Genomic DNA, 18,931 nt, shown 5'->3' with positions numbered 1-18,931 from the left:
TTCAGTTATCTCAGGATAGAGGAATTATGGGTGATTTTTATCCTCTTCTCTATACTTTTCTCTGTTTCCCAAGTTTTGTTTTTATCTTACAAAGAGTGTGCAATTCTTTAATAATTCATACAAAAATTCAGTCACTGCCTAGCTCTTAGAGGAAGTCTTTTACTTTCCTCTCGTTGCCTTGGGAACCAAAACTAGTCTTGCTGGCTGCTGGGGATACAATTCAGCCAGGCCTGGAAGGTCCCTGGGGATCCAAGGGTGGCCAGTCACTGGGCAAGTCTGACCTGGAGCACTGTTACCTGAAGTTGTAGCCAGGGTACAAGGACTCCTTGGCAGTCTTGTCGTCAAGGCGACGGAAACTGTACTTTGGACGGCAGTGATGGAACCACCTGTCCAGATTGCAGTCCCAGTAGATCTCAATGCCCATGATTCCTCCCTGGGGAAGACAACGAGAGACAATGTCTAAGTCCCGCTGGACGTGGGTTATGCAGCCATCAGACATCTCCCTGCATAGTGATGATCACTGAAGGAAAAGTTGGCTTTTGAGGGAAAAAAAAATGCTGATTAAAAATTTCCGAGCCATAGGTGCAGCCCTATCTAACTCAGACAACTACTACTGTGGCAGCTACAAACGCACCTCCCTGCTCCTCCTCCCACCTGGAACACACCATCGTTAAATTTATTTTCCTAAAATATAACTTTCAACAAACCACTCCTGTAATCAGACACCTTTAATGTCCACCCCCCATTAAAGTTTAAGTTGAAACTTGTTAGACTGGAATTCATCGTGCTCCATCACATCTTCTCTGCTTATCTCCCAATACACCCCTGGAGAAAGCTCTTATTCCGAACTCTCTATGCTTTTCCCTAAACACACTTTGCATTTTCATTTCTTTTTTTAAAAACAGCTTTATTGAGATACAGTTCACATACAGTTCGCCCACATAACATGTGCATTTAACAGTTTTTTAGTATATTCACGTATATGTGCAACTGCCACCACAATCAATTTTACAACATTTTCATTACCTCCAAAAGAAAACATGTAAACTTTAGTTACCACCCCTCTCTCAAGCACTAAGCAACCACTAATCTACTTTTTGTCTCTATAGAGTTCCTTATTCTGAACTTTCATATGAATGAAATCATATAATATATGATCTTTTATGTCTGGCTTCTTTCACTTAGCATGATGCTTTTAAAGTTCATTCATGTTGTAGCATGTGTCAGTACTTCATTCCTTACTGTGGTGGAAGAATATTCCATTGATTGAGTATACTACATTTTGTTTATCCATTCATCCTTTGATGGACACTTGGGTTGTTTCCACCTGTTGGCTATTATGAATAAGCTGCTGTGAACATTTATGTACAAGTTTTTGTGTGAACATATGTTGTCATTTTTCGTGGGTACATACTTAGGAGTGGAGTTGCTCGGTATGCTTTGAATTTTTAAATCTTGGCCTTTGACCTTTTCTCCCAATGAAATGTTTCTCCCAGTCACCTCTCTAGCTAAATCCTCTTCATCCTTCAAGACCCAGCAAACATCTTTCCCCACCCACTCAGCCACCCCTGTGCTCCTCAATTCATGGTGACCTTTCTCTTCTCTAAACTTCTAAAGAATCTGTTAATCTCTTACCTATACTTGGTACTTCTTTTTTTCTACAAACATTTTTTTGAGTACTGACTATCATATTTCACTGAATCTTAGACACCATTGCTTGTAAGACACATAGGGTTTTTTTTTTTTAATGTTCCTCTAAGGAAAAAATGCTGTCAATTAAACTGTGAGACTCCATCAACTGAAAGCACTTCCTGATTTTGAAACTATTAAAAGTGAAAAAAAGGTATGTCTTTGAATCAATGAAATTAGGCATTTCAAGACAGTATGCTAGATGCTGAGGATACAGAAATGAGTAGCAAGGAGGCTCTGACTTGGAGAAAGGGAAAATAATACAGAATAATCACAACTGCCATTTTTTTGTCAGGCACTAAGCCAAGCACTCTACGTATTACAGTGAATATCTAATGCCTTTGTCACTTGGCATCCAATTTGCCTTCTTCTGGGAAAACTACCTGGAATTTCCTTTGGGAAACACCTTTCCCAACTCTCAGTGGTTTGAATGGGGCTATGTCCTCGCCAAGCCCCAGGAGTGGGCACATGACGCAGGCCTGGCCAGTCAGGACAGTGCTCCCTTCTGGACCTGGCGATTGATTCAGGATAGATATGTGGCCCAAGGTAGACCAATCAGAGCTCTTCCTGAGACATTTTGCCAGAACCATAGGAAAAGAGGTCCTCTACTGGCTGGGACCACTAGCTATAGAGTGTGAAAGTCTAAAGCAGCATTGTCTAATTGGATTTTCTGTGATGATTTCTATATTCATGCTGTATAGTACAATAGCCAGTGGTTATTGAACGCTTGAAATGAGGCTGGTATAACCAAGGAAATAAAATTTTAATTTTATTTAATTTTAATTAAGTTTAAGTCACTTAATGTGACTTGTGGCTACCATATTGGATAGCACAGTGCTAGAGCTTTGGTGGCTTTGCCTTGACATGTGGAGAATATGCCTGAGAATGACATCATCATTAAGGAAACAATCAAGAGATGAAAGGAGTCAGATTCCCAAAGACATCATTTGAGTTCCTGGAGGCAGCTATGCCTAAATCTATCATACTCTTCATTCAATCAACAAATATTTATTGAGTGTCCATTATGGGCTGAACATTACACAAAAATGAACCCCCCCCCAAAAAAAAGCTAAATGTCCCTACCATCATGGAACTTACATTCTAGTCAGGGAAAATAGACAACAGACAAATGGGTATGTAAAATATATAGTATGTCAGATAATGCTAGGTGCCAGGGATAAAAATAAACATGGAAAGGGCCATAGGGCATGCTGGGATAGAGGTGGGAGTTGTCGCTTTAAATGTAGCGGTAAGGGAAAGCTTCACTGAGGTTATATTTGAGTAAATATTGGAAGTAGGTGTAGGAGGCAGCTAATGCTATGTCTGGGACAGACTGTTGCAGGCAGAGGGGAACAGCAAGAGAAAACTCCCAAGGTAGGAAGATGCCTTGGGTATACTAGAATGTTCATTTCCCCTGGTCTTTTTACACAAGTTAATATGGTTCCTTTTTTGCTTAAGCCACTTGAGTTTGGTTTCTATTATTTGCCCCCAAATTACTTTTTAATTTATTTTTTGCTTACATCATTTGAGTTGGATTTCTGTAACTTGCAACTAGAAGAATCCTGACTAATCCAAGTGTGGTAGTCTGAGTGATGGTCCCCCAAATATTCCTAATCCTAGGTCCTAATCCCTGGACCTCTGAATATGTTACCTTAAATGGCAAAAGAGACCGCAGATGTGATTAAATAAGGATCTTGAGATGAGGAAATTATCCTGGATTATCTGGGTGGGCCCTGTGAAGACACACTGGTCTTTATAAGAGGGAGGCAGAGCAAGATTTGACACAGAATAAGAAATCAATGTGACCACTGAAGCAAGATGCTGTGCTGCTGGCTTCGAAGCGGGAAGAAGGGGCTGTGAGCCAAGAAATGCAAGGAACATGGTTCTAAAAGGTGGAAAAGGCAAGGAAATGGATTCTCCCCTAGAGCCTCCGGAGGGAGCATGTCTCTGCTGATATCTTGATTTTGGCCCAGTGAGACTCATTTTGGACTTCTGACCTCCAGTAGTATAAAAAAAAAATGTGTTGTTTTAAGCCACAAAATTTGTGGTAATTTGTTATAGCAGGCACAGGAAACGAATACACTGAGTGTCTCTCATAGGGTTGTTGTGGGATTAGATGAGGTGATGCAGGAAAAGTCCTTGTCACCGTGCATGGATTTACAAAATGCTCATAAATATGAGCATATTATTAAGACCCAGTGGTCCAGCCTCTTGGCCATTTGTCATCCTCCATCCCTTGACCCGCCCCCCCCCCCCACATCCCACTGTACAAAGACGTCACCAACCTGAATTGCCACATCTGAAAAATTATCTCCTGTTTCTCGGAAGATATCTCCTAGTCGGAAAATGGGACACTGTGGATTCTGAGTCTTGTGAAAGGTGCAAGTGACGTTTAAATCCGGCAAGATGTTTCTCCTGCCCATAATGGAAAGCAAACAGACAAACATCTCTATTGAAAACTGGGATCCATCTCTTTCATATGAGTGAACCAATGTGGTACCTGGGCACCATGAGGGCCTCCAATGATCCTGCCTCCTGGGATTTACACCCTTGTGTGTTCCCCTCTCATATCGTGCAGTGCTGGTCTCTGTGACCAATAGTATACGACAGAAGTGATAGTGTGTCTCTTCTGAGATTAGATTATAAAATACAGTGGCTTTCATCTTGGTTACTGTCTCGCTTGCTTGCTCTTTGGCTTGGATCTCTTGCTCTGGGAAAGCCGGCCACCGTGTCCTAAGGACGCTCAAGCAGTCTGAAGGAGAGGTCCACATGATGAAGTACTGAGCCCTCCTGCTGACCGTTGTGTGAGTGATCTTGGAAGAGTATTCTCCAGCCCCAGTCCAGTCTGGAGATGAGAGCTTGACTGCAACCTGAGAGACCCTGAGCCAGAACCGCCCAGTGAAGTCATACCCAGATGTCATTCTGGGACACACAGAAACTATGTGAGAAAATTAAAGTTTGTTGCTTTTAGTTTCTAAGTGTTGGGGTGGTTTGTTACACAGCAGTAGATAACTAATATAGCCAGACATTCTGGGTGCTTACGTGGTGTAGTTGTGGCTGGGGAAGTCGATATTATTCTTGATGAGCACAGTGAAGTTTTCAGCACTGCCCAAGAGCGCAGGCCTGAAAGAGAGAAATGAAAAACGGGGATCAGTGACTACAGGAACCAAAGGAGTCAGTGGGCCAATGGACCAGAGGCTCTGGTTTCTTGCTTGGGTCAATATGATGGATGAAGAGAAATGCAATCCAGTGGGAAAAGCCTTCCAAAATTCTCCAGCTTCTCCAGGAAGAATTTCTCCCTTCTTAAGACCCCTGTGGAAGGAATTCCCTGGTGGTCCAGTGGTTAGGACTCTGCACTTCCATTGCAGGGGGCACGGGTTCAATCCCTGGTCAGGGAACTAAGATCCCGCAAGCCACGTGGCATGGCCAAAAAAAACACAAAAAACAAAAGAGACCCCGTGGCATTTACTGTAATACTTCTCACTCTGATATAATTATATGTTTAGGTATGCACAGTGGTATGTTGGTAAACGTTTAATAACCAGCTCTCCAGGAAAACAAAAAGCCCTGATATTGTAGGAGTTACTGATTATTGTGGTATAAATACTCCCACCCTAGCTGATTTCAAGCTACCAATAGAACATCAGTGAACTTGGAGTTGGGAAGGGATGAGCAGAAACGGCTCAGAGCTGGTACAAGCCAGCTCCAGCACACTCCTGTTTGTATCTTTCACAATAGGCTTTGTGATCCTGCAGGGCTGAGACAATTTTCTCATCTTGGCATCCTCAGCCTTTAGCACAGGGCCACACATATATAATTGACTCTATCATTCACACTCTAGATGCTCTGAGTAGTGTAAAATTCTCCATGAGTGAGAGGAGCCCAAATTCTCGACTGCTGGAAGGTCCACCCACCATCCATGCATTCATTCATTCAACAAATATTTATTGTACTGGGCATGGGGCTGAGCACTAGGGATGTAGTGATGAACAAGACAGTCGAGGTTTTTGTCCTTGTGGGGTTGACAATCTGTTAAAGATGGAGAGAACTGGCTCCATAAAAAGATACCACTGTTGCCTGACATGCCTGAGTAGGTGGTAGATGTATATTGGGAGAAGCACAGGCTAAAGGTGGAGGGTATTTGGAAGGGGACATCAAGAATGATCTGCTTTTGGGGACTTCCCTAGTGGCATAGTGGTTAAGACTCCGCACTCCCAATGCAGGGGGCCCTGGTTCGATCCCTGGTCAGGGAACTAGATCCCACATACATGCCGCAACTAAGGAGCCCGCTCGCCGCAACTAAGACCCAGCGCAACCTAAATAAATAAATAAATATTAAAAAGAAAAAGAAAAGGACTTCCCTGGTGGCACAGTGGTTAAGAATCTGCCTGCCAATGAAGGGGACATGGGTTTGATCCCCGGTCCGGGAAGATCCCACATGCCGCGGAGCAACTAAGCCCGCGAGCCACAACTACTGAAGCCCATGCACCTAGAGCCAGTGCTCCGCAACAAGAGAAGCCACCGCAATGAGAAGCCCGCGCACTGCAATGAAGAGTAGCCCCCGCTCACTGCAACCAGAGAAAGCCCACGTGCAGCAACGAAGACCCAACGCAGCCAAAAAAAAAAAAAGAATGATCTGCTTTTTATTCCAGGACTTCCAGAGCCCAACTTTGGCTCTATTGGAGATATAACTATAGAGAACACTGTAATTTTTGCCTGTCCAGCAACAATTCCCCCTTTGGCAGTAGCACCTCAATTTTCTCCCTTTGGGGAAGCCAGGTCTCTTCCACTCTCAGCCCGCTCTCATCTCCTGCCCATCCCTACAGCTCCCAGGGTGGGCAAGTGATCCAGAGCTGGTTAAACAGTGTAATCCAATCCCCTTGGCTGCAGTGATCGGTTCATAGATTGTCACATGTCTTAGGCCATTGAGAACATTACAGGATTTTTGTGGGAACTGTTGGGAAAGAAAAACTCATTTTCTCTAGGATTATTAGTAGCAAAGACAGTATAAACCTGGAGTGCCCCAGACCACAGTGTGAGGAGAGCCAGAACGGAAGAAAGAATAGTTAGCAGCTGGGGAGAGGAGGAAGGTGGAGGAAGAGAGAGAGAAAATCTTAAGACATCATTTGAAAGCCTCGATCAAGCCATGCCTGAAGCTAGTATTTCTGGACTTCTCATTTACATGAGTCAAAAACACAAGCCAAAAATTAACAGTCCTTTTTTTCTGAAGCCTGTTAAAGTTTTTTTTTTTTTTATACTTAAGCTTTTTTTAAAATTTGTTTATTTTTGGCTGCATTGGGTCTTCGTTGCTGTGCGCGGGCTTTCTCTAGTTGCGGCGAGCGGGGGCTACTCTTCGTTGAGGTGCGCGGGCTTCCCATTGCGGTGGCTTCTCTTGTTGAGGAGCACAGGCTCTAGGCACGTGGGCTTCAGTAGCTGTGGCTCGTGGGCTCTAGAGCTCAGGCTCAGTAGTTGTGGTGCACGGGCTTAGTTGCTCCACGGCATGTGGGTTCTTCCCGGACCAGGGCTTGAACCCATGTCCCCTGCATTGGCAGGCGGATTCTTAACCACTGCGCCACCAGGGAAGCCCCCCAGTTAAAGTTATATTTGTCACTTGCACACACAAAAAATCTTATTTACGACAGATGCCTGCTATAAGCCAGACCCTTTGCCTTTAGAACATTCTAAACCCCACACTTCCTGGGCAATACTCTAAGAATCAAAGGACTACAGGAGCCCCTTTATTCCTCTTTCATGACACTTATAATTTTCTATTCTGAATTACAACCCTCTGTACATGTGTCTTATCTCTTCTATTGGGTTGGCCCAAAAGTTCGTTCGGGTTTTTCTGTAAGATGTTACGAAATACCCGAACAAACTTTTTGGCCAACCCAATATTAGATTGCAAGAGCCTTGGGACCTGCTCCATATCTGGGTCTCCTTGTATTTTACAAAAAATTTAGCACTGTCTCCCTTGTGTATGGTTACATGTAAAATAAATATCTAACACCTACTACATGGTAATGGATGTGTTGGACGAACAATTAAATGAATCATCTTAGTAATCCATTCGTATAACATATAAGAAACTGAAGTTCAGGGAGTTACTTGCCCAGGGTCATGTAAAATTGCAGCCCAGGGCCCAGAACATTAGAGATGCACAGTATTTATCTGATGAATGAATGGTGGCAGAGCCGGGACTGAAAACCACAGGCAATCAAGAAGCCTCTTGCCTTGAACTAGGGACTCCTTGAATGTAGGCTGATGTCCCACCCAGGTCCTGGACATTCATTCTGTGACAAAGAAACTTCCCTGACCTACAAATGAACCAGGGTGGTGCCATTAATGATTGAGGGCCAGATGGGCTGATACTGCCTAGTGCTTCCCATCCGGACACAGGAAACTTTTTTTTTTTAATTTTATTTATTTATTTATTTATTATTTATGGCTGTGTTGGGTCTTCGTTTCTGTGCGAGGGCTTTTCTCTAGTTGCGGCAAGTGGGGGCCACTCTTCATCGCGGTGCGCGGGCCTCTCATTATCGCGGCCTCTCTTGTTGCGGAGCACAGGCTCCAGACGCGCAGGCTCAGTAATTGTGGCTCATGGGCCTAGTTGCTCTGCGGCATGTGGGATCTTCCCAGACCAGGGCTCGAACCCGTGTCCCCTGCATTGGCAGGCAGATTCTCAACCACTGCGCCACCAGGGAAGCCCTCCGGACGTAGGAAACTTTCGCCTGAACCTTCTAAAAAGTCAGTTTGGGGAAGTCTTCTCTTTGCCCCATAGATGCTGATAGTGTGGCCCTGAGTCACATTTGTCTTGAGCTGCACTGTCCAATATAGTCCAACATCTCCTAGGCATTTGTGGCATGTGTGACTATTTAAATTAAAGTAAAAATTCAGTTCAGTTGTGGTAACCACATTTCAGGTGCTTAATAGCCACATGTAGCTAGTGGCTACCATATTGGATGGTGCAGGTACAGAACCTTTCCATCATTGCGGAAAGTTCCATTGGACAGTGCTGGTCTAGAACCACCACATGTCTAGGGGCAGATCATTTGTGTGTGTGTTATTGGGCACTTACTGTGTGCCAAGCACAGGGCTCACTTTGCAATCACTGTACAAGTATCATCTCATTTAATTCTCACAACAGCCCAGTGAAGTAGGTGCAATTATTATCCTCATTTTATTTTTTAATTTTTTGGCCACGCCGAGCGGCACGTGGGATCTTAGTTCCCCAACCAGGGATCAAACCCGTGCCCCCTGCATTGGAAGCTCGGAGTCTTAACCACTGGACCGCCAGGGAAGTCCTATTACCCTCATTTTAAAGGCAAGGAAACTGAAGCTCAAAGAGGTTAAGCCACTTGTTCAAGGTCACACAGCAAGGATGTGTTAAAGCCAGGATTTGAATCCAGCTCTCCTTATTCTCTGCTGAAATGCAGCCCTCCCAGTGGTTTCTGAGATTTAACATCAAGTTCTGCCTTCTGGGCCTGACCTTTTGTGTTAAAGAGAAGAGTCAATACAGGGGACCACCAAATCTGTATGTCACTATGAACATTTAACTTAAGAAAACTTCCCTCCCCTTCCATTCCTTTTCCTTCCTTTTCTTCTCCCTTCCCTTCCTCTTCCTTCCTTTTTCCTTTCTCCCCTCCCTCCCTCCCACCTTCTCTCCCTTAATCACTCAGTACAGTCACTGGCAGTCCGAAAGGATCCTGCTGTAGCACTGGAGGAGGTATCTGGGGGTGCCCTGGAAGGTACTGGGACAGCCAAGGGACAGGGGCACCCAAGGGTGCTGAAGGTATTAGCTATTTACCAGTTGGTATAGAATGATTTCAGTATTTTAACACCTATCAGGGGCCTCCCAGAGACCACTAGTGTGCCTGGCACAGGAGCCACCAAGCCAGTAAGACCTGGGACTTGGGGGGACGGTGCTGAGAAGGGAAGTCGGAACAGTGCCTGGCAGAGCCTCATCTTATCAAAGCTGAGGGCCACCGTGTCTGTCCCCTCCCTACAACTCACTCTGGGGCCTTTTCCACTGCCTCGACGGGACACCAGGCGGAGACTTCACAGGTCTTCTGCTTCCCTTTATACTCTATACACCTGCCGGTCTGGATTCCTGTGGGGGTCAAGGGGTCGTAGAAGCACAGGTGTGAAAGAACGGGGGGAGGAAACGCCACTCAGCTCAAGCAAGAGACTATTTATGTTTTTCAACCCAAGCAGTTTCTGTTTCCGTGAAACCCATCCAAACCACAAACTTACATGAGAAAAATCAAGCAAGCAACACATAGAACGGTAAGCTTTTCAAAAAAGGATCAAAGAGAACACAGAAAGACCATGGATGCCGTTGGATTTTTTTTGGTTTCTTTGCAAGAAAAGATGGCTGAGGGGGGAGCTGAACAGGGTATATTCTTTTGCCTCGTATAAATGGACTAGAACTTGGCTTGTAAACAGGCATCTGAGTCCCTCTAGGTGTATACAGCACGTACCAGGATGTACAGAGCCATGGGGTAAGCATGGCACATCTTCCTGGAGTATCAGTGTCATTAACAATTTTTGAGGGGAAAGTTAAATAGTAAATAATATTAATGACCTCTCCACCAACTCAAATGCATATGTATTATGGGATGGAATTGAATATCCATATGCCTTTTTGTGTACATGTGTGTTATAAACAATGATGGTTTTTACTTTTTCTTTTTTTTTTTTCTTTTTTGTGGTAATTTTTTAATTATGTGCCTTAAGTTAAAACAAGAGCTTTGGAAATTCTGCAGGTTAATATTGTCCCCAGGTGTCCTGGGGGTACACATTCATCCTTTTCAACCTTTGGGGAAATTCAGGAGGAAACACTTAGAACACTCAGATGATGCTATGGGCCATTCAGTTTTTCTATCAGTGAGAACCCTGAAGGGGCTAATTCTGCGAGGTTTTCAGGAGCTGCTCTCACTGGGAATTAGAGTCGCATTCATAGTCAGCAGCTGGTCCTCTGGGTTCAGAGTCGAGGCACGGGGCAGGTACAGGCTCATCCATGGCCTGGGGAGGGTGGACGAAGGCAGCTGAGAGCCAGAGGCTAAAAATCTGGGCATCTCGAATGTCACCAAGATTCCAGACCATCCACCCACGGGGTCTCAGGAAAAGAAACAGAACATACCTTTGCTCTTTGGGCCCATCCGTCCCTTTTTACAACCCTGGTCAGAGGAACAGAGCGTCCTGCGGGTGGGATACTGCAGAGAGAAGGACAAGGTAGTGGGGAATAAGCATCGTGTGTCCCTACGATACAGAAGGGCAGATGTCTATGTCCACACAAAAACTTGCACATAATGCCAAAAAAAGGGAACAGCCCAAATATCCACCAGTAGATGAATGGACAACAAAAATCTAGTACATTCATCCAATGGAATGTTATTTGGCTGGCCACAAATAGGAATGAATGATGTACTGATACATGCTACAATGTAGATGAAACTTGAAACATGATGGATGCTAAGTGAAAGAAGCCAGATATGAAAGACCACATATTGTATGATTCTGTGTATATGAAATGTTCAGAACAGGCAAATCCATGGACAAAAGGGTGATCAGTGGTCGCAGGGGCTGAGGGAAGCGGGAATGGGAGTGACTGCTAATGGGTATGAGGTTTCATTTTGGAATAATGAAAATGTTCTGGAAACTGATAGTGATGATGGCTGCACAGCTCGGTGAATATACTAAAAACCGCTAAATTGTACACTTTAGAATGGTGAATTTTATGGTATGTGAATTATATCTCGATAAAAAATAAAAATTAATGAACATCTAAGAAGCGTATGCCAGGGGCCACTTTCGGGGGCAGCCCTTGTGTTGGAGAGCAGGGGGCCTGGTGCAAGCAGCCCTGTGGCTGCAGAACCAAGTGAAGCAGACAGGCACAAAGTCTCAGCAGGAAGTGTGGAAATAAAGGACTCCAGCCAGCACTCTCTCCTGGCCTAAGAAAATGAGGTCAATCAGCTTTCAATAAGAGCTGAGGACAGAATGAGGAAAAGAAAAATGAGATGACTTGGTTTATGCATACTCGGCTTCCCATTTTTCAGGGACCAGGTTTACCGGCCCGTCTTGGGGAAACCAGAACCTCTGTGAAAATAGCCTCTTCTGTGCAATTTTACAGAGATTCAGGGGAGGCCCCAGGCTTGGACCCAGGTACAACCAGGTTCGGCAATAGCTGCACCATTTTCTAGCTGAGTGGCCTCAGCCAAGTAACTTTGCCTCTCTGAGCCTCAGTTTCCTTACCTGTAAAAGGGGAATGAACAGATTTGTCTTATATGGCTGTTGTGAAAATTAAATGAATTATGATGAGAAAGGGTTTAGCACATGGCTCTTGCTCAGTGAATGTTTCCTATAGTTTTCAATCTCTTTCATGTTCTCTTTTCTTCCCAAGTTGCTTTCTTCCTGTTACCCAGCATGTCCTTGGTTTGCTGCCCTTGTGACCCCCAACTACACTATGAACCCTTTGAATACGAGGCCTGGGTCATATCTTTGTAGTCTGAATGTCTGACACATAGTGGGTCTTGATGAATGTGGAATGAATGAATGAATGAACAAATGATCATTTACTGTGGCTCATGGGAAGCTATGTTATTTTGATTATTGACTGGAAAGAAATCTCAGGAAAGAAGATAAACTGACTCTATTTTACTCTCCAAAAGAAATTCCAAAATTAAAAGAAAATAAAGACGTGGGACTTCCCTGGTGGCACAGTGGATAAGACTGCACTCCCAATGCAGGGGGCCCGGGTTCGATCCCTGGTCAGGGAACTAGATCCCACATGCATGCTGCAACTAAGAGTTTGCATGCCGCAACTCAGGAGCTGGCAAGCCGCAACTAAGACCCAGTGCAACCAAATAAATAAATATATTTTTTAAAAAGACATTTTAATCATCTCTTTTTGTGGTTGTCACATGCGTTGACGATGGCCACAAATTCTTTTTCACTCTTGCCATTGGGAGGTAGAGGGTTTCCCCTTCCCTTTGAAGCTGGGCTGACTCTGACCAAATAACCAACAGAAGGCAGTGGAAGTAATGCTGTGTCAGCTCTAGTACTGAACTGAGCCTGGGAGGCCTGGAAGCTTCTTTTGGTTTGGGGGAACCTGAGCTGCTATGAGGAAGTTTAGAAAGACTATGCGGAGAGACTCGGAAAGGAGGAGAAGCCTTGAGAGTCCCCGGAGAGGAAGAGAAGGCCAGCCATCCCGGTACCCCAGCTGAGCCTCTGAATGGTGCTAGCCCCAGCCGCTATCCGACTGCAGCGCCGTGAGAGATCCCATGCAGATCCCAAGATCAGCAGAACTGCCCAGCTAAGCTCAGTCAACCACTGAACTATGAGAGCTCGTAAAATGCTTGTTGCTTTAAGTCCACCAGGTTCAGGGTAGTTTGTTATGCAGCGATTGATAATTATAACCAATGTCTCTTCATTTTGGTGTACAGCTGGGGTTTGGCCATATTTACTGAGTCAAGCTCTGTCCTTGACTTCCACCTCCTGATCAGAGTTAGGGTGGGTGTCAGTATGCAAAGAGAGGAGGTGAATATCCCATTAGAGCAACCCAAACCAGCTTGGGTCACAGGTTAAAATCCCAAGAGTTACATAGTGTTCTCTGGGCTGCTCTTTGAGTTCCAGCCAGTCTGAGTGACATCCTGTCTGAGAAAGAGTAACTTGTCATTTGAATCATCACAGCTCTCATTTATCGAGTGCTTACAATGTATCATGCCTTGTTTCCAGCCTGTCACAGAGATTGGCTCATTTGTTTCAAAAATCCTAAGAGCTAGGTTTTGTAATTAGCCCCATTTTGCAAATGAACATATCAAGGCACAGAGTGGTGAAGTTACCTGCCCAAAGTCACAAAGCTAATACGTCAAGTATTAAACCATTTACAGTCTAGCTCCTAAATCCAGGCTCTGGGCTACCCTAACTCTCTTCCTTACCAGTCTCAGTAACTTGAAAAGCGCTGTGAGGGACTTTCCTGGCGGTCAAGTGGTTAGGACTCCGAGCTCTCACTGCTGAGGGCACGGGTTCAACCCCTGGTCGGGGAACGAAAATCCCACAAGCTGCAGCGCGGCCAAAAAAAGAAAAGAAAAGAAAAGCATCTGTGCAAAGTACCACAGGGGTGGAGAGTGAGTAGCAATTCCAGAGTATGGGACAAAAGGGAAGCAAGGGCCCCCAACTGGATACAATTTTGGATGCTGCTGGGAAGGGAGGTGGGACGGAGTGTTTAGTTGGACTGGCGCCCGCTACTTCATTAGAGTAGCAGGAACATTTAAGGGAAGATGGGGGCAAGATAAACATAGAGAGGTCTCCTTTTAGGGGAACGTTATTGAGATAGACACCAAGGGAATGTTAGCTTGTTTCCAAGTTTAGGTAGAAATGAGGCCAAAGACTGTAATGAGATAGAGCTTATCCACCCTGATCTCTCAGACACTCAGAAATCTAGGCCTTGTCACCAGAGTAGGCTGACGAGCAAGACCCACAGGCAAGGCTGGTCTTCCCCACAGGCTGGGGACCCGCTCAATATTGCCACAACGTTGCACCCCTCAGTTGGGACGGCCCCTGGTACAGCGCGGGTGTGTTACTCGAGAGGGGAACAGCAGGAGTGTGTTGCCTAGACAAATTTTGCTATAGACAAACTTATCAGAAGAGCTAGTTATCAGTTTACAGAGCAGAGAGCAGGACTGGGATGGGACAGAATAGGACCAGTATGTTTTGATAGGGAAGAAAGTTTTCCAGAAAAAGTAGGGGAAGGTGGAGAGTACGGAGAGGGCAATGCTCCCATGTCTCCCACCGTCACCACTACCCACTCCCGCCTTCACCACTACCCACTCCCGCCTTCACCACTACCCACTCCCGCCTTCACCACTGCCCACTCCCGCCTTCACCACTACCCACTAGCCATGTCTCCCGCCGTCACCACTACCACCCATGCAGTCTGGGAAAGACTGCATGGGTGGTAGTGGTGACGGCGGGAGACATGGGAGCATTCCTACCTGATATAGAGCCTAAAACTCTAAGAAGTGGGATGAAAAATCAAACTTGATTCCCAGGCTGGCCCTGCAGGCAGTTCACAGTGGACCGTGGCAGAAGCTGTGAATGAGGACAACTGGATTCTAAGCTTGGCTCTGCCTCCAGCAAGCTGCGTGACATTGGGAGGTCACTGAACCTCTCTGATCTTTGTGCTGACCTGTAAAATGGGGCTGGGAATGCTGTTACCCCCCTAAAGTTGAAGTGAGGCTCCACTGAAACATGAGGTGCTGTGCAAAGGCCAAGGATCCCTGTTGTCATGAGCTGCACAGGGAGTGAGCAATGGAGAAAGCAGGCCTTGAGCTGCACAGGCTCCTAGTGCTGGAGTTGAAGACCCAGGGGGACAGACCAAGATCTGGTGGTTACAGAGGGAGAACTACAACATCTTCTCACCCTTTCCACCCAGCCCAGATCTACACCCCTGCTTTGTAGCAAGCAGAGGCTCAGTAAATATTTGCAGGCTCCAAAACACGCCTGGTGTCAATTTCCATTTCCTCTGACCTGTGTCTCCTCCAGGAACTCTTATCACCCATCACACCTTACCTCGGGACACAACCCTTGCTCTTGACCTTCTATCTTGAGAAAGTTTGTCATCACAAAAAAGGAGTTCCCCTGCGGAGAAAAAGGAGAGAAGGCAAATGTAAAGCCGTTGAGAACAGAACTACTTAATCATAGTAATCCAGCTGGCTAAGTGCCTGGGGGTGAACCTTTCCACTCTTCTAAGTTTCAGTCTAGAAATCAGGGTCTGGAAGCAACTCGACAACCCTGAGGGCTTAATATCAAAGCTGGATGAGCCGCCCTGCTGAGTCGAGGGAGAGCAGAGGAACAGTTCATATTGATTGAGCATTGGTTTTCCATTCCAGCCTCAAAAGCAGCCTTTTCATTTTTTGGACACTATAAAATCCCATTAAGTTGAAATTCAAGAGACCTGGGGAGGCGGAGGTGGAGGTGTCACCTCCATCAGAGCGCTGTTCAGATTATCCAGGACTTTAATGAAAGGGCAGTAGGGCATCCCACCACCTGGGAAATAGCTGGAGGTTTTAATGACCCACTGTTAGAGACAAAAACGGATAGCAGCTTGGCTTTTATGGTTTCGAAAAGCTTTCCAGCTCCCAAGGGCTGCCAACGTGCCCTTTTGTCCCTCCCGCCCCCTATCTGTTCTTTTTTGTTCTCAACCCCACTTCAGTTTTTCCCTTTTGAGAATTCTTTCATTTTCTCTTCTTGCAAATTGAGACAATCTCATGCCTTTCTCTGTGGGCCACACCCTTCCTTTCCCTTGTGCAAAACTGTACCCAAGAGTGTTTTTCTGGAGACATTTTTGTTGATAAAATGTCACACAAACAATATAGAAGGGCTGATCCCCTCTAGGCAGAAAGTTCTTTACCTTTCTGGATCTAGGCAAAGTTTGCTGACTTGATGGCCCTGCTTCTGAAAAACTGCGTATAAATCAGGTGTGAGTGAATCAAATCATGTTTTCAATGCACCAGGACACACTGCTATTTTGAGAAACCCTGTAGGACTTGATAAAGCAAAGAATCATCTCCTTCGAGTTGCTGGATCTGACCCAATTTTGCAATTTTTAGGTTTTCTCAGTTGGGATTTTCACAGAGCTTTTAAAATGGGGCCAATGTTTTTCTGGAGTGAGGCTCTAGGTCCCGGGGAGGGGTGCGAGGACCTGAGGACAGCGACCAGGGACGAGTCCTGGGAGGATGCTGATAAGTGCTCACCTGCAAGGGGACAGTGTAATCTGCCGTGTCGAAGACATTCCACACTACCTTCTTCACTCCGTTCTCCATAATCTCCTTTTTCACCTCTGCCATCCCTTTCACCTTGGCATGCACAGAACTGATAACAGGTTCTTTCCATTGGTACCGCTTGTCATTCACCAAAGCAAAGCTAAATGGCAAACACAGAAAAGCATCAATGGTTTTCTCAAGGGAGGCACAGTGCAGTGGTTTTGGATGCAGGTTCCGAAAGTCACCTCCATTAAAATCCTAGCTTTGCTGGGTGACTTTGGGCAAGTGACTTGCCTTCTCTGTGACTCATTTTCCTTACCTGTAAAATGGGAAGAATAGCCATACCTACCTCATAGGGTTGTTGTGAGGATGCAACGAGATATGCATGCAAACTCCTTAGCACTATATCTGGCGCATAGTGAGCTTTCACTACATAGAAACTATTGGCCCCAATACCAACCTCTAATATTGCCTAATATACACCCTAATTTATAGGTTGCCTTCTCAAATACCAAAGTCCACCCCAGGGTGGTCCACCAGCTTTGTTTTGGGGCTCAGTAACACATTAGCATCTTTTTAACAGTGTGTCCAGCAGGTCAGCCTCCTGTTTTCCAGAAACACCCACCTGATTTATAAATAATATTGATAATAGCAGCTACCCTTGATTGAGCACTTAGTACATGCCACGTGCTCTGTATGCATCATCTCCTTTAATGCTCACAACAGCAATAGGAGATAGTTACTGTAATCATCACCCTTTTGTAGATGAGGGAATGGGCTCAGAGAGGTGAAGGAACTTGCCCAAGGTCACACAGGTAGTCAGTGGCAGGACTGAGGTCCTTGATTGGTCTACCTTATAAACCAGAGCCAGACCTTTTAACCATGTACTCTACTTGTTCATGCATGATGTGGCTCTGCCTCTGGTTTCCTGCCTTTTGATCCATTCATTAGCTATTAAAATCTTCTTTAGAATATGAATCTAAATTATATGGTGGGGGAAGAGAGGGAGAAAGTGGAATTGATAACTAAAAATGGTAGATTCCATCCCCATTTATCTATTTTCCCATCTCCCATTGCCCTGAATAATTGAGTTTATTTTATTTTTTATTTTTTGGTTTTTTTGGCCATGCCGCGTGGCACATGGGATCCTAGTTCCCTGACCAGGGATCGAACCCACACCCCCATGCAGTGGAAGCGTGGAGTCTTAACCACTGGACTGCCAGGAAAGTCCCTTAAGAGTTTATTTTAAATGCTTTGTTTATTCATTTGGTAGGTACCTATTTTGGTCTCTTCCCTCTGCTCAGCCTCTGATGTCTGAATGATATTAGGAAGTCTAAGCCAATGGCTGCCCTCTATGAGCTGACCTTGGGAAACCAAGACACAGTGGGCCAAGGCTTGGTCCCAGCTGTTCTCAACCTTGCCTGTACAGTATAATTACTTAGGGAGCTTTCAAAATTGCAGCTCCCCAGTCTTATCCCTGGAAACTCTGATTCAGAAGGTCTGGAGAGTTATCCAGGTACCTACATATTTTTCTAAAGTTGATTGTAATGCACTGCCAGGGTTGAGGACCCCTGGGACACTCATGGAAAGACAGGTCACATTTGGCAATATGAAGTACTGTACATTTGAAGTGCATTCCCCACGCCCCAACAATTCCAATCTTAGGTATATGCCCCAGAGAAACCCTCAAACATGTGCCCAAGGGGTCATATACAAGAAAGTATAAAGCTGTACTATTTGTAATAGGGAAAACTGGAAATAACCTAAATGTCCTTGAACATTGACTGGGTGAATAAATTGTTGGATTCATCCAATGGGATGTTCTGCAACAGTGAAAATGAATGGAGAGCTGCTTGTATCAATATGGAAATAACATAATATTGAGTAAACAAAGCATGCCACAGAATGAGATAAAGTTTAAAGAAATTCAAAAAACATTATATACTTAAACAAATACCTGTCCACGCATATTCATAACAGCACTATTCACAATAGTCAAAAGGTGGAAACAATCAAAATGTTCATTAAAAGATGAATGGATAAACAAAGTGTGGTCTATCCAAACAATGGAATATTATCTACCCACAAAAAGGAATGAAAGGATGCACATGCTATACTGTGGATGAACCTCAAAAAACATTGTGCCAAGTGAAAGAAGACAGACACAAAAGGCCGCTTAGTGTATGATTCCACTTATATGAAATGTCCAGAATAGGTAAATCCATTGAGACAGAGAGTGAATTGATGGCTGCCAGGGGCTGGGGGAAGGGGTAAATTGGAAGTAACTGCATAATGAGGTTTGCATTTTGGGTGATAAAAATGTTTTGGAACTAGATAGAGGTGGTGGTTGCACAACATTGTGAAGGCACTAAATGCCACTGACTTGTTCACTTTAAAATCGTTCATTTTTATGTTCTATGAATTTCACCTCAATTAAAAAAGGAAAACAGGAAACTTCCACAAGCCTCTTAGATAGCCTC

At 44.9% G+C, this 18,931-nt stretch overlaps 1 protein-coding gene across 1 annotated transcript in view; it reads right to left on the bottom strand.

Annotated features, from left to right (window-relative positions):
* P2RX7 (purinergic receptor P2X 7) overlaps positions 1-18,931 on the bottom strand; it is a 52,003-nt gene that overhangs the window by 14,745 nt on the left and 18,327 nt on the right. Inside the window, exons 2-8 of the mRNA XM_061169401.1 lie at positions 16,443-16,611; positions 15,259-15,327; positions 10,829-10,901; positions 9,700-9,796; positions 4,732-4,812; positions 3,975-4,104; positions 297-433 (exon numbers count right to left, since the gene is read on the bottom strand). Coding sequence (XP_061025384.1) covers positions 297-433; positions 3,975-4,104; positions 4,732-4,812; positions 9,700-9,796; positions 10,829-10,901; positions 15,259-15,327; positions 16,443-16,611 — 756 coding nt within the window. The remainder of the gene's footprint in view (positions 1-296; positions 434-3,974; positions 4,105-4,731; positions 4,813-9,699; positions 9,797-10,828; positions 10,902-15,258; positions 15,328-16,442; positions 16,612-18,931) is intronic.

This window comes from Eubalaena glacialis, chromosome 15, assembly GCF_028564815.1.
Source record: "Eubalaena glacialis isolate mEubGla1 chromosome 15, mEubGla1.1.hap2.+ XY, whole genome shotgun sequence".
NCBI lineage: Eukaryota > Metazoa > Chordata > Mammalia > Artiodactyla > Balaenidae > Eubalaena > Eubalaena glacialis.
Note: the sequence above shows the minus strand (reverse complement) of the source record. Positions and strands in the feature narration are given on the sequence as shown.